The 14,906-nt window shown below is 49.2% G+C and overlaps 1 protein-coding gene across 15 annotated transcripts in view; it reads right to left on the bottom strand.

Annotated features, from left to right (window-relative positions):
- Window positions 1–14,906, bottom strand: part of MTUS2 (microtubule associated scaffold protein 2) — a 505,315-nt gene that overhangs the window by 7,821 nt on the left and 482,588 nt on the right. For all 15 annotated transcript variants that reach the window (XR_009005942.1, XM_057533086.1, XM_057533075.1 and 12 more), the window contains 4 exons: window positions 10,916–11,021; window positions 7,645–7,718; window positions 2,892–2,990; window positions 1,673–1,792 (listed from right to left, as the gene is read on the bottom strand). Coding sequence is in view for 14 of the 15 variants with exons in the window: in XM_057533086.1 (XP_057389069.1) it covers window positions 1,673–1,792; window positions 2,892–2,990; window positions 7,645–7,718; window positions 10,916–11,021 (399 nt within the window). In the remaining variant the exon portion in view is untranslated. The remainder of the gene's footprint in view (window positions 1–1,672; window positions 1,793–2,891; window positions 2,991–7,644; window positions 7,719–10,915; window positions 11,022–14,906) is intronic.

A 14,906-nucleotide genomic window follows, 5' to 3' on the forward strand; every position in this document is an offset into this window, starting at 1 on the left:
TAAGATGCACTGAGAACTGAATTAGTTTTTGAAGAGAATGTGACAAGTTCACAGCTAGAGTAATCTTTAAGGAAAAGCGCCACCTCTCCATGAATCAGGCTTCGGCACCAGAGCCAAAGGACGGGGCTCTGCCCCTGCTCTCCAGCAAGGCTCTTCACCCCATCCTCATCTTTGCTCCCAGGAAATGGGAAGTGATTAACTCAGTTCTTCCCCCCACCCCTACCCACCCTTCTGCCTGGAAAGGTTTCTGGAATGAGAACTCTTGCATACCTGCAGAATGCCTGGAGCGTGGCTAAAAACAGCCAGAGAAGCCCAGAGGCTTGTGGCTGACCAGATAACGATGCACATGGCCCTGCCTGGAGGAGGAGGGCTGCAGGGCTGAGAGGGGAGGGCTCTGTTGGAGAGCCCCCCGCCGGCCTTGGCTCTGGCCTTGCTGGGAAGCTCTGGGCTGCTGGAAGGTGCCAGGAGGCCAGCATTGCCTCTGATGCTGGCAATAGGCACTCACACCCCCGTCCGCCCTTATCCTGACTGACAGGCATCTGTGCAGTGACAGATGTCCCCACAGAGGGATGGTGCTAGATCAGGAGAGGGGATGTGACGACTGAATCCAACAGGTGGTCTGGGACCAGCTCCTGGTTTGGATATAGCGGCTTCAAGGACATTTCCGAGACATACGGAGAACATGAAAAGTTAGAGGAGGTGATCAGTTACTGAGATGGTAAGCTAAAGATTTGCTAACTGAAAGAAAGCGGGATACAAAACACTTGTATGTATGTGTGGGTTGTATATTAGGGTGTGTACACTTGTACAGAAGAAAGGCTCTGGAAATATTAACAGTGTAGAAATATGATATTTTAATTTTCTTATCTATATCTTATAATTTCTTTTTAGAGGAAATTATATTTCCTCTTAGAGTATCAAAATTTTATTTTAAATATAACAATAAAAAAGAAAAAATTAATCTATCTGCGACCCTTGGGCCAACCTTCCCCTCAAGAATGGCATCTCCTTGGAGGCAGGCTTCTCTGCTGCTAACTTTGGATGCCTATCTCAGCTTCAGCCCTTGCACCCACAGGGGTGGGGAGTGAACTCTGGCTGCTCTATTCCCCCAGAGGGGGGCCCTTTGCTAGTTCTGTGGGAGCCAGGCTGAAAGGTGAGGCAGAGAGTGTGGTGAAAGCCGGGGCTTGGAGCTCTGGCCCGGGGCTCCCGCCTGGGCTGGACCACTGTTTGGCTCTGGGTGAGACACGACCTCGTCCTAAGCCTCCGTCTCCGCATCTGTAAAAGGAGGCTTCTGACAGCACCTACTCAGTGGGTTGCTGTCAGAGTTAAAGAACAAACACGCGTGAAGTGTCTGCACCGTGCCTGGCGCACATCAGCGGTGCTCCACGGGTGCAGGTGCACCGCACATCTTCCCCGGGGAGGGGAGGAATTGGCACGCCACAGTGCTGGATGGGAGCCAGGCAGGGCATCAGACGGGCTCCAGGTTTCTACAGATGAGACCACCTCTGAGATTCCTGAACTCCTGGCTTCCTAAGAAAGGCGTTTTCTGCTCAGTTGTGAGCACCGGACACGTAAGGGCCCCCGCCTGGATGCTGTAAATATTGACATCCACGATGGCAGCAGGAATATCATGCAGGTTACTGGGACCTCCCAAGGTAAGAGGCCAACTCACCAGCTTTTCCAGCTCAATAATCTTCTTTTCCTGCTGGTGTATTTGCTGATTCTTCATCTCTAATACCTGCTTCAGACTCTTCATGTCTTCTTCCAAGTGCTGATAAGGAGCCAATGCAATCTACAGGGGCAGAGAGCAAGGAGCTATTTACCAGGCATCCCGACGAAGCCCAGCATTCACCAGCACCATGAATTCAGCGGAATCTAGTCATCCGTTAACAAGCTTCCTAACAGGCACTGGAGAATGAGCGAGAGGGCGAGAGGGGGACAATGCTCACAGCCTTCCCTGATAACGATGCCCATGAGTTTCCACTGGGAGAGCTACTAAAAATCCAGCTCCTTGGGGAGCAGGAGAGGTGAAGCCGTCATTCCCTGAAACGTCGGATCGTGGGGCGGCCGGACACTACCAGCCTATCGCCCCAAGGGAGCTTCGTGGGTAAAAACAGTACATTCAACACTGGCTTTTAACATTCACGCAGACTACTTGATTCAACAGACAGGTGGGGATTGAAAGGTCCCATCTGTGCCCATGGAGGGCCCCGCCCCCTGCCATGCATAGGAAATGAGCAAAGTGGTTTAAAAAGCAGAAAAGACCTTGCAGAAAAGGAAATGTGCGAATAAGGTTGCCAGATGTAACAAATAAAGACAGGATGTTCAATTACATTTGAATTTCACATAAGTGTTGCATAAGACATACTTGTTACTAAGAAACTCATTTATCTGTAATTCAGATGTAACTGGGTATTGTGTATTTTGTGGCCCGTATTTTATCTGGCAACCTTACATCAGAGGGAAGGAATTGTGCCAGCCTTTCTGGGGAAAAATCCCTCACCCTACCCACTGGGGCTTCAGGGATGCCTCCCTTGCAGGCGGCACTGGGAGGGAACGGGACGTGGGGCTGGCATGGGGCCTGGCCAGGGTGGGGTGTTCCCAGGCCCAGCTTGTCACAGCAGCCCAGGGACAGGGGCTGGGGAGCCGTATGCAATGAGGCAAGAATAACACTTAGATGGAGAACCCAGGGCCGTCCCGACTCAGCACAGGTGCTGACAGGCACATGCTTAAAATCCCGGGAGGCCCTGACCGCTGTCGCTCTGGCGTCAGATCAGCACAGGGGCCCTGCCTTTGGGGTGACTGCTGGGGGAGCCCCGGGCTTCCTGGGGTCCAACAGAACTGCCTTGCAAGGGCCCTGCGGGTGCTGGGAGACCAGATGCGCATGATACCTCCAGCTGCTCCTCAGTGTTTTTCCTCAAAGCTTCCTCGAAGCGTCTGGCTCGGTCCCGCAGAGACTGGCTCTGGAAGGTCAGCGTGTCCACCTGGTCCTGCAGGTAATGCACGAGACGTCCAGCCCGGTCCCCTGCAGACGCGGCACCTGGGAGGCGGTGATGACGGCCACCACCCTTCCCTGGGGGCTCTTCCCAGGGCATCGAGATCAGAGGCGCGCCCCACCGGGCTCCACCAAAAGGCCTTCGCATGCAGGAGGGAGAGGCCCCCGGTCTCCCTGCCTCCGTGCTTTGTCCAGAATGGACCACAGAACACTGATGGATGCATGTTTCCGTCACACGGAAAGTGCTCGCACGCTGGCGGGGCACTCGAAGCAGGTGGCCCGACACAGCACTTCCTGAGATCAGAGAGCTGTCCTCGCCCCCCATCCCCAGGAAAGCAAGAAGCCTGCGGAGCGGAGGCGTTTAATAATTTAATATCTGACTTCACAAAAGCAGCCCATCAGCAGAGAGCCATCTTAGTCCCGGGGGTCTCTAGCCCCCGGCTTCAGGAAGGACGATTAATCCATCTCAGAGAAGAACTGTTCTCATTTGTTAAGTTCAAGCCAGAAGCTGCCGAACCAACCTTGACTTCTGGCTCTGCCCGAGCCCCTCCCCCCACACTAAACACAGCGATGGCAGGTTCCGGAGGATTCTGCCTCCTATGTCACGTCCCCGGATCCACAAACACTCCTGATCCCACTCGCTCCACCTGGGGTGGAGCCACTCGTTGACTTTGTCCCGGACCCGGCAACTCATTTGCCCTCAAGGAGAAGTCAGGGTCAGGGCGGGGGGTGGGGGTGGGGAGGGAGCGTTCTAAAGCGCAAGGCTGAGCCCCTCACCCCGCTACGTAAAACCCCGTGCCCTCGGGACCAAGTGACGCTGACGCAGCATCCCATCCTCCGCATCCGCCTTTCTCGTCTCGCTGCCCCCAGCCCGCCTTACATCCGCTCTTCCTCCACAGCCAGCTCCCGCTCACCCCGGCTCTCTTCTGCCCTCCCCTCGGCGCCCCTGGTGGCAGGCCCCTGGCCTGAGCTGCCACGTGAGTGAAGTGTGTCCCGTTCAGACGCTCCCCCCGACTCGGAGGACCCTCCTGACCCTCACCCCAGCACGTGCCCGCCAGGGGGCCGCTCTGTGTGTGAAGGTGGAGAGAACGGAGGCGTGGGTGGGGAGGCCCGGGACCCCAGCCCTGCTGCCAGCGCAGGTGCCACCGCGCTGAGCCCTGTCCCCGCAGCCCCGGCCCTGACGGATGGCGGCGGGCAGCAGAGGGGGCCGGGCACAGCCTTGACGCCCACGCACAGGGAGGAGGCGGTGCCTTGCTGGCGCCACGTGTTCCAAGGTTCTCCACCCCCATCACCACTTCTGTAACGTTAAAACCCAGGGCCTGAGGTCTTCCCGGGAACACTTCCGGCAAGAGAGATGGCCCCGCTCACCACGTGAGCAGCTGGGTGCGGTCAACGACGGAACTGCACTCGAGAGCACTGCCACATAGCACGTGCTGGCTCGCCCGCTTTCTTGTCATCACAGAGAACCCAGTTTTGCAAACCATCCGTGGCGGGTCCCTTTTCCTTCTCTCCTTTTTTGTTTCCAGTTACTTCCATTTCATTTTTAAGAAATAAAAGCCCCCCACAGTGCCATTCAGTGCACACGCTGGGGCATGAGGGCAAGACAGTGTCAGTGGGAGCCGGAAGGCACATGAGCCAGCAAGTGTAAATCAGGGCTCAGGGCAGCCGGCTGGGCCCCAGCACGCATGCGCAGAACGTGACTATAAAATGACTGGAGCGCTACGCAGTTTAACCACTCTGTGTCCACGTTTTCCCGTCTGTAAAATGGGTATGATAATAATAATACCTAACCCAGAGGATGGTGGGGAGTTAATATTTAGAACAGTACCTGGCATACAGTAAGTATTCAATAAACATTAGCTATTATTTTATTGCAAAAATAAAATGACTGGAGTGCTAACCACCTCCTATACAAGCCTCGTCAGAGCAAGCATTCCTCTCGAGCCTCTTGTCCTCCATTAAAAAGTGAAACAGTGAAAAACTCAGGCAAGTACCATCTAGGTGGCATCTAAACTATCACACTGTGGTTTTTCTGCTTTCTTCACCATTATTCAAAACAGATCCTCAGGCACACAATGGTGCCCCAGCAATCAGACAGGACGCGCTGTTCTTCAACTCGGATTGGCTACTTTATGCCAAGGTAAGAGCACCAAGACCCAGCTGGTGACCTGGCCCGGCATGGACCACTTGGAGTTAACCAACGGCCCCATAATAATGATGATGATGGCAAATGTAACAACGCCTGAAACTATTATAATAGCACTAGCTGCTGCCTAGTGCTCTATACCCTTTACACATGATGAAATCAATTTATTTTTAAGGCAGGACCAGAAAAGTTTTAAACATAAAATTCTCTCTCTGCCCATCTGGGCCACTACCTTTCTTTAGTGTTCACTGTGCATCTGCATTATACATTAACTAGATCCCCTTAGAAGACACAGGAATGCCTGCTCACCGGGAAAAAAAAAAAAAAAAAAAAAAGCAATTTTCTCCTGGCGCCAGCAAGGTAACTTCTTAGGAGATAACATTCCTTTCTCAATCCTGTAAGGGGTCACGATGACCCACTACTTGCCCTGTTGGACTATGTACACTGTCAATATGTTACTTTGATGTAAGACCCTTTGTCTCAAAAATTTATATAACTGTGCATTGACCTCTAAGGGACAGTCCTTAGTGCTTTGTCTTTTAATCTTTAAAAAAAATTTAATACAATTTTTAAAGGTTACTTTCTATTTAGTTATTACAAAATATTGCAATTACAAAATATTCCCCACGTTGTACAACACATCCTTGAGCCTATTTACACCCAGCAATTTTACCTCCCCTCCCCCACCCTATACTGCTCCCCGCCACTGGTAACCACTAGTTTGTTCTCTGTATCTGTGAGTCTGCTTCTTTTATGTTACATTCACTAGTTTGTTGTGTTTTTTATATTCCACATATAAGTGATATCATACAGTATTTGTTTTCTCTGTCTGACGTATTTCACTCAGCAGAATGCCCTCCAAGTCTATCCATGTTGCTGCAAATGGCAAAATATCGTTCTTTTCTATGGCTGAGTAGTATTCCATTGTATACCACATAAAGACTGTCTCCTGGGTTCTAATCCTCAGGTTGGCTCAAATAAAATTCTCCATTTTTTTCTTGGATTGACTATTGATTAATTTTTTCATTGACACACATATTATTTCCCTTAAGCTGCTCACACTTTGAGGAAGGAATTGGTATTATCCCCATTTTACAGATGGGTAAACTAAGGTTTACAGCTTATGTAGCTGTCCAAGATTTCAAAGCTATTAAGAGAAGTTACAGTGGGGATTTAAACCTCAAACTCAAATCTTTTACCCCAAACCTGTTTCTCTAGCTGCCAAGTAGCCCAAGGAGACTGGCCTAAGCAACTGTACCCACCTCACACCAGAAAAATCTCAGCTCAAATGGATTCTGCCCATGAGTTACCACTAAAATGTGCACAATTCATGACTGTGTGATTTTAGTGGCAAAGTGAAAACTCATAGATGAAACAGAACTCTCCCTTCTTTTGGTTTTGGACCGTTTGGGGTTTTCTGATACATCACAGTATGGCTATTACTTTCCTGGTTTGTGTTCCTTAAGGGTAATATATCTGGATGGTGTGGGATGTGGGGTACACAAAGAAGTTTGGAGTTAACTTGCCAAGGATAAGCCACACGAGGAGCACATGGGCATGTGCAGCCCCACCGATGGATCCATGGATCGACGGATCGGGGGTGGGTTTGCAGCAGGTGGTTTCCCATTTAAAAAATTTTGAATAGTACACTCAACAGTGTGACACTCCATAATCCTAGATTCTTTTCTTGGCAGGGCAGGCTCTGTGCAAGAAACACTGCCTGGGGAAAGTGAGCCATTGAAGAAACAAAATTCCTGCCTTTGTATTAGAATTACGGTAATCACCTCCCAAATTTCCAGATGTGAGTGTCCCTAATATTTAAAAGGTAATCTTTCTATGACTGGGACGTCCACAGCTGGCAATGGAAGCAGGGCCACCAACCTCCCCCTGGCTTCCCAGGCAGCCCCTCTCTAGGGCTGGGGGCGGTCAACATCTTTTCACAGAAGCAGCTGGTTGGGGTCTCTAGACGGCAGAGACCTCCATTCTCCCCTTCGAGATCAGAAGGAAGCCAGGCAGCGCCCCTGGCATCTGAGACCCACACTCTGTGCAGGTTTCAAGCGGGATGCCAAGAAGCTTCGTTACATCTCCAGCGGATTGAAGTTGCTTTTACAATTCCCAGAACATGTCCTGTGATTTCTGCCCTACATGAGTCTCCTTACCCCGTCACCCCTGCCTAGAATGCTCTGCTCCCTAATCCTCCCCTTTCCCCAAACATGGCTCTGACCGCAAGCACATGGGGAGCCGTCTCTCGGAACCCCTGTGGCGCTAACGGTATTATTCATTCCATGCAAGTATGTGTTACCTTCCGTGCTGGTCTGTCACTATTTGTATCACAGCTCTGAGTAGACAGTAAACTCCTTAAGGGCAGGGAGTAGGTCTTATTTACCCCCATATTCCAATGCTTAGTACAGGATCCAGTACACGGTAGGTGCTGGATAAATGTCTGTGGACAGGAATTACAATGCTGCCATTATCTTGATGTTGGAGTTAAGGAAACACTAACCTGTAATGACAGCCGCAGCTTTTCAAAATTTTCTTCCAATTCTTTCTTTTCAAGCTCGTGGGTAGATATCAGTTCTGGAGAGAAGACAGCAAATTGTTAAGTTGATCTTTCTTTTGAAAAGGGATCAAACAAGATTCTTTTGCCAGGCTAAGACTAGTGACGTAGGTGAGAAGGGACACCAGTATATAGAGGACTTAAGCCTAAAGAGACCTCTCCATTAGTTTGAAATTGTATGCAATGTTGTTTAGGAGAGAGGGAGAAAGGATGAGGAAGGAAATAGGAGAAAGGGCGAGGGTAAGAGGAAAGAAAGGAGGGAGGGAAGCAAACAGAGCACAAGCGCACACACACACACACACACACACACACTCACTTTTATACCCAGCTCTACCAACACCCTGGCCAAGTCAGATTCTCCATTCACAGCACTCATTGATTCTCCAACTTTTCCTAATGGTAAAACCACTAGGTACTTAATGTTAACTCTCCCTTTTCTTCCCTCCCAGGGTCACTCTTCTTTTCTACCACGAAGCTGCAATCTCGGCTGAAGCAGGGACCTTTCCAAGGAGAGCGGAGCACGGGCTTGCTGGAGAATGGACAGGTGAACGGGACCAGTGCTGTGCCTGCAAAGTCACCTTGGTGGCCTCTGGGCCACACTCTGGAAACCACAGATGCTAGGATTTGCTTGAGCAAAGAGTCCATGTTAAGCCACTCAGAGGGAAGGAAGGACTCATTGGACGGGTTCCTCTTGGGGAGTTTGGAGCAATTCTATTCCGTGAAAAGTGTCATTCCAGTGATAATTTGCAAGACAGGCAGAAAGAGATGTCATGTAAGAGTTATTAAGCAAATGGATTCTATTTTCCTCCAGATGGGAATAGTCTTATTAGCTGGGTGAAGCCCGTCTCATTCTAGCTACACAAGCAATTTGTTTTCATGTTATAACTGGAGAGAGGAAAGGTCTCATTAATCAACCTGGATTATATGCTTATAGCACAGGAGAGTACTGGAGACCAATAATTATCATTCCGGCTGGCATAAGCTGCAATTAAGAAAAACTTTGTGGTTTCCATTGACCCAAATCTTTTAACTAATGATGGTTAAGGTCTCTTAGAAATCCACCTGTTATAGCTGAAATTTACATTTGGGAAAAAAAAAAAAGTTTGTGCTTATTTTATTGACACAAAACCATGTGGGTTTCTGGTCTACCTGCCTTTATCTAAATGATTATTTTTAATAGTCATTGAGAGCATCATCCATAATAATGAAGTTTTTAGCTACCATTACATACGCCTACATTGTCTTCACATTATATGTAATTCAAAGGCCCTGGATGTGGATGTGGCGTCTAAGCGAGACTTCATTAGTCAGAAAAATCTACCAAGTCTATTTATACGAAAATCCGGAAACAAAAGGCAACACTCATTGTAACATTTCCATTCCTGTTCCCTTTCCTGAGACCATTTTCCTGCAGTGCAGTGATGGGCTTTAGGGCATTTTCAGATACCCTATACCTCACAAGCAAAGAAAAGTCAGTATCTATTAGGTGGCATAAACCATGGCGACTATCTATGTACTCATAATGTATTTCATTATTTTAAGGTCCTGACACTCTGTCCCATGCTTAAGACTGTGCTCTAAGAGAGTGCTTCTCCAATTTTGCTACATATTAGAATCACCTGGGGAGTTTTAAAAAATCCTGATGCCTGGGCTGCACCCCAGACCAATTAAATCGGAACCTCTGTAGTGGGAGCTACACATCAGTATTTTTTAAAAAACTCTCCAGGTGGTTCCAATGTGCATCCAAGGGTGGGAACTGGTACTCTAAACATGAGACACACTCTCAGGAACAGGGAATACATTTAACTAGTTCTCAGGAAATTCTCTCTCTTGCGTCCAGCTTGGACTTTCCCACGTATGGGTAGTTCCCAGAGGCAGTGGGGTTGGTGCTCGAGGGGGCAATCACATGAGTATTGATTATTGCACAGTGGGCCTTGCTGTTTACAAAGAACATTTAAAAATAATTTTAAAACTCTGATATTAACTCTCAAATTTTTATTATTTATTAATCTATTGTTAAATTAATTGTTTTTCATATACTTTAACAATCAGCTGACTGGGGAGGAAAAAATGAGGAAAGGGGAAATTGAAAAACAAATTCTCTATATAACGTAAATGCATGTTAACATGTAAAAAGCTTCTTTCACAGAGTCAAAATCTTAGTGGTACTTAAATGTTGTCGCTATTGTTACAACCCACATAAACTCCTATGTATCCAAAGATAATTCAAAGTTATAAAAAAATGTAAAAAATGTAAAAAGAAAGATCCTGAGAGTCCACTTACATCCATGGTGAATGTGGTCTGAGTGCAAGGTGTGGAGAGCCAGGCCCAATCAGATGCTGGCGTGGCCCTGACAACACCACACCTGTGGGACGGTTATAAGGCCACAAAACAAGACAAAGCCCAGGATGTCCACACTTACTGTAGAACGGTGGGTCTCAAGCTTGGCTACCTGTTACACTCACCTATGAGCTTTAACAAGCCCAGGCTGTAACCCAGACCAGCTACCAAACCCTGGGCTGGGACCAAGGCTCCCAGGGATTCCAATATTCAGGCAGGGTTGAGAGGATCGGCTTCAGAGGAAAGTACAGTAAGTACCCTACAAAAGAACCTTCAAGCTGCAAACTTTCAAAGATGTGAATGTGCATTCCATCAACGTGAGTGAAACTGCAGCTCGCCCTCCGTCTCCTATTGCTGACGATCCTTCCACTCTACCATCTCCCACCTCCTCTCCTTCCTCCAGTCAGTAACTCTTCTTGCCTGTTCGGGCAATGCCAGCCCCTGGATGCCAGCTGTTGTACTGCACTACTGTACTTTTCAAGGTACTGTACCGTAAGATTAAAAATGTTTTCTTTACTTTTGTGTTTGTTTGTTTTTTTATGTATTATTTGTGTGAAAAGTATTATGAACCTATTACAGGACAGTACTATATAGCCGATTGTGTTAGTTGGGCACCTAGGCTAACTTTGTTGGACTTACAAACGCGCTCTCAGAACGAACTCATTCATATGTAGGGGACTTACTGTAGTTACCGGGTCCTGGATTTCTGTCTTTTCTTAACCCAAGAAGCAACACAAAGGACACACCAGGAAGGAAAGGAAGGAAGAAGGGAAAGGGGAGCAAGAGGGAAAGGGAGGGCTCCTCGTGCCTGCTGCCGGAGAGGGTCAGTGCGCACAGCCCACCCCGCCAGCTGCGCGCGCCAAGGCTCGTAGCTACCTTGCACCTTGTGGTCGTGGTCATCCTGCAGGAGCGAGACGGCAACCGTGTGGCTGTTTTCCATCTCTAGGAGAGCAGCCTCATGGCTGGCGGTGATGTCTTCCACCTGCAGGAGATCACAGCTCTGGTTACACAGAGAGCCGGGGACCGGGGGCTCCAATGGCCTCGCCGCTTGGAGGACCGAGGCGGACTGCAACGAGGGGGAATGTCAGCGGCCCAAACGTCAAGGGCAGGTCACTCTGCTGAGATGACAGCCACCCTCAGCCTGTGCTGAGGCAGGAGAGCCAGGATCTGGTGGTGGCGCGGGAGGCCCAGAGTCAGGGGCGGCAGGGCAGGGGATGTCACCGGGACGTCACTGCCACCGCCCTGCTGCTCATGCAACGGGAAGCAGCTCCCGGGGTGGGGTGGGTAGCTGCCGAAGCCACCTCTTCACTGCCCTGGGCCCCCTCTGGACCATTTCCTTCCACCCCGTTCCTTCCCCTTCCACCAAGCACTCCACGAGGTAATAAGGGACAGAAGAGGGTCCTCCCCTACTAGATGGTCCGTTCTGCTTCCTGGCAGCAGGTGGGAGCTACAGCACGCGAGGTATCTGGAGGGAACTAACATTTATTAAGCTACCCACTCTCGGCTTCTCCACTCAAGCCTCCCAGCAATATGATAAAGCAAATGTTTTCATGTTCATTTCCCAGACGAGGAAACTGAGGCTCAGAGAGGTCTGAAGTGTTTTGCCCAAAGGCTAGTAAATGGCAGAGCCAGCAGTCAGCCCAGGGCTGTCTGACATCCACGGGCGAAGCTCTCAAACGCACTGCCCTTGCCTCCCCCTGCAAGACCAGCAACCAGTGCCCAAGGACCCCCTCACCAGCCCCAAGGCAAGTGGGCAGGTGTGTGTGTGTGCTCGCCACCCCTGCTCCCAGCCGTGAACCTGCCCCCCGGATCACGGTGCAGACCTTCCCCTGCCCAGGCTGCGGGACCTGCTCCCAAGAAGCTGCTGGTCTCTGGCAGATGGTACATTTCCAGGAGTTTAATCACAGGTAGTGCAGCCAGCGCAGGATTTTTTTTTTTTTTGACTTTTTTTTTCATTATTTTTTTTTTAAACATCTTTATTGGAGTATAATTGCTTTACAATGGTGTGTTAGTTTCTGCTTTATAACAAAGTGAATCAGTTATACATATACATATGTCCCCGTATCTCTTCCCTCTTGCATCTCCCTCCCTCCCACCCTCCCTGTCCCACCCCTCTAGGTGGTCACAAAGCACTGAGCTGATCTCCCTGTGCTATGGCAGCCCAGGATTTTTTATCTTCCCCATTCCTGATCTCCGTCCCCACCACACACCTTCCATCTTTACCGCTTTTGTTATTTTTGTTGTTGCAGCTATTATTTTAACTTCAAATGTATGACTTACAGGAGTCATTGCATAAGACGACCTCTCCCTGTGATAGCAAACCAGAACAATGTTTTTCCAAATCCTGTCGGTGACCCATTGTAAAAACACCATTGTACATTGTTACACACACACACACACACGCACACATGCACACACGGGGCGTGTGTGTGAAACCAAAGTTTCACAAAATGACACTTTCCCCTCTTACCTGCAATAATCTCGTTTTTAAATTTTTATTCTATGTTCCTTTGTTGTTTTTCAAAATGCAGTTACAAACCACTAAATTCACCTCACGACGTACTAAGGTGTCAAAACCTAGCATTTGAACAACACTGAACCAGCGCACCTGCCCACGCCCAGAAGCTCTGCGGCGGGCCAGTTCAGAATACTGTCCAGCCACCTCTCAGAGGGTCTCAGTTCTCTGGGGATAATTCACAGGCTGATCTTTGATCTGTAAGGAGGAAGAACTCTGCACAAGAAAGGAAGCCCGCCTGTGAAGGGGATGCACGGGAGTGTCTGTATTTTAAAATGGGACAGATTCCCATTCTGGATACCATCGTTGCTTGGGAAAGTCTGCCCGACTTCTCTCTCCTACGGTAAAAGGAACCGTCATCCACTGAAACAGAAATATCACTGGCAAAACCAACAATGAACTTGACAGTGTTCGGAAAGCTGCATTACGACATGAAAATGGACATGGTATGAGATGATTCACTTTTATGTACTGGCCATTCTTGATTAAACAATATTTCACTTCAGGGTCAGAGCTATGAATCCACTCAGCAGAAAGGCCGATTACTGCAGTTTTTAATTGTCCAAATCCTGTTTATATGAAGGTTTTTTTATGGAATCTTTGTCCAAAGACTTTCAGTCTCTTGGAAAAACAAATCACTGGTTAAAAAAAATGGAACTAGTTTTCCTTATGCTCCATTGGTGACTTCCGTTAGAAACAAGTACCCACACATTGTTTGGAGGTATGTTACCCAGTTCAGTATAAAGAAAACTCTTTCATCAGTCCTTAGTATGATTCTAATTTATTGGGTTCTTACACAAATTGCCACGGGTGGTTTCAGAAAAGAGAGATGGATGCAAGGACTAAGTTCCAGAAGAGGCCCTTTCGTCCTGGCGGTGGATCTGCCCTGATCAGCAAGGGTGGTGCTTTATCGCATGCCCTCCCGGCTTGGTGGAGTCAGGTCTTTGATTTAGTGGTGATGGAATACCACACCCAATATATCAAGGATGATGTAAGGGTGTGATCTGTCTGTTACAGCCTCTCAGAGGGGCTTTTGGGGATGAAATACTGATCCCCTAATTCCTCCATATGCAATGAGAGGAAAGCCCAGGATGTTTTGAAGGAAACCAGTGAGAGCCAGTGAGCCAAAATTTGGCCATCATGGTCCTTACTCTCGAGTGATTTAGGTTTCTAGACGTGCGTATAGTTCTTAAAGACTGTTCCCTCTACGAGGAAGGGACCGTGCACTGTTGGCCGTCCCCTTTCTTATCCCAGTTTCAATCCCCGTGGCTTCTCCTCTATGGCTCTAGGCTTCTTTCCAGAGCACAGAGCAGCAGCCCGTCTGAGCTCTCAGCCTGAGAAGACCTCCAGGTCGGCAGGCATTTGAGGGGGTTCAGACAAGTTGACCCAAGGGACACACAAGATATGTTTTGTGTTGTAGATCACCAAAAAAGAGACAGAGGCGCTAAACCATTATCCGGCCACAGCAAACTTACTCTGGGTGAAGCTTCATTTTCTTCCTTTTAGAACCCTGGGTGCCCCCGTCCCCCCAAAATCTCTGCTGGGCCAGCCTCCTCCCTCTTCCAGGAGGACAAAGTTCTGAGCTGGCTGCGGAGCTCCGTCCACGTGCCCGTCAGGTAGTCCCAGGGGTACAGAGCAGCAGCTGGTCCCTGCACCAGGCTCTGTTCCTGCAGCTGTTTGCTGTTTAGCTGAGTTCCAGCAAAGCAAAGGGCTGGGAAGCCACCCTCTCCGATGGGTAAGAATAGAGCTGTAGGCTTACTTCATTCAGCCATTTGGAAAACGCAATTATGGGAGCCTTCGGCAATTCACTTAGAGAAGACTTCCATTTAGAATGAAGAAGCATGGGCTTTACATCGTCTCGGCTTTACTCATTGAAGAAAACCAGATTAAACTCCCAGTTGCCTCCATCTGCGACGACGTGTATTCCTATCCGATGAGACAGAGGGAGCTGCCCTGTCTTTTCTCTCCAGGGCTCTCTGAACGACTCTCCTTCCGGATAACGAGACGACTCACCATCTCTTCTGTCCCTGCATCCCCGCTACAGCATCCTGGGTACCGACTCGGAGCAGGCAGCCAGCCCTGCCAGAGCTCCTGGGCTGACTTCATCCCCCTCCGGGCTGTGCCTTTGCCCCTTTGCTGCCCACCACGTGGGCAGGTGTTCACAGAGGCTTCTATCTGCCCTGCTCTGCCTCTTTCCAGTGTCCGGAGGCTCTGGGCTGTGATGGGTGGGGCTCTGGCGCCGGAAGACAGAGGGGCCCTCGGGACCTCACTCTATTTGATTAGAGAGTGTGGTTTTGCTGATGGCAGCTGTGCACCTGCTGTGTGGGACAAATAAGACAGTATGCAAGATGA

The sequence above is a fragment of the Balaenoptera acutorostrata genome, chromosome 18 (assembly GCF_949987535.1).
Source record: "Balaenoptera acutorostrata chromosome 18, mBalAcu1.1, whole genome shotgun sequence".
Classification (NCBI taxonomy): Eukaryota; Metazoa; Chordata; class Mammalia; order Artiodactyla; family Balaenopteridae; genus Balaenoptera; species Balaenoptera acutorostrata.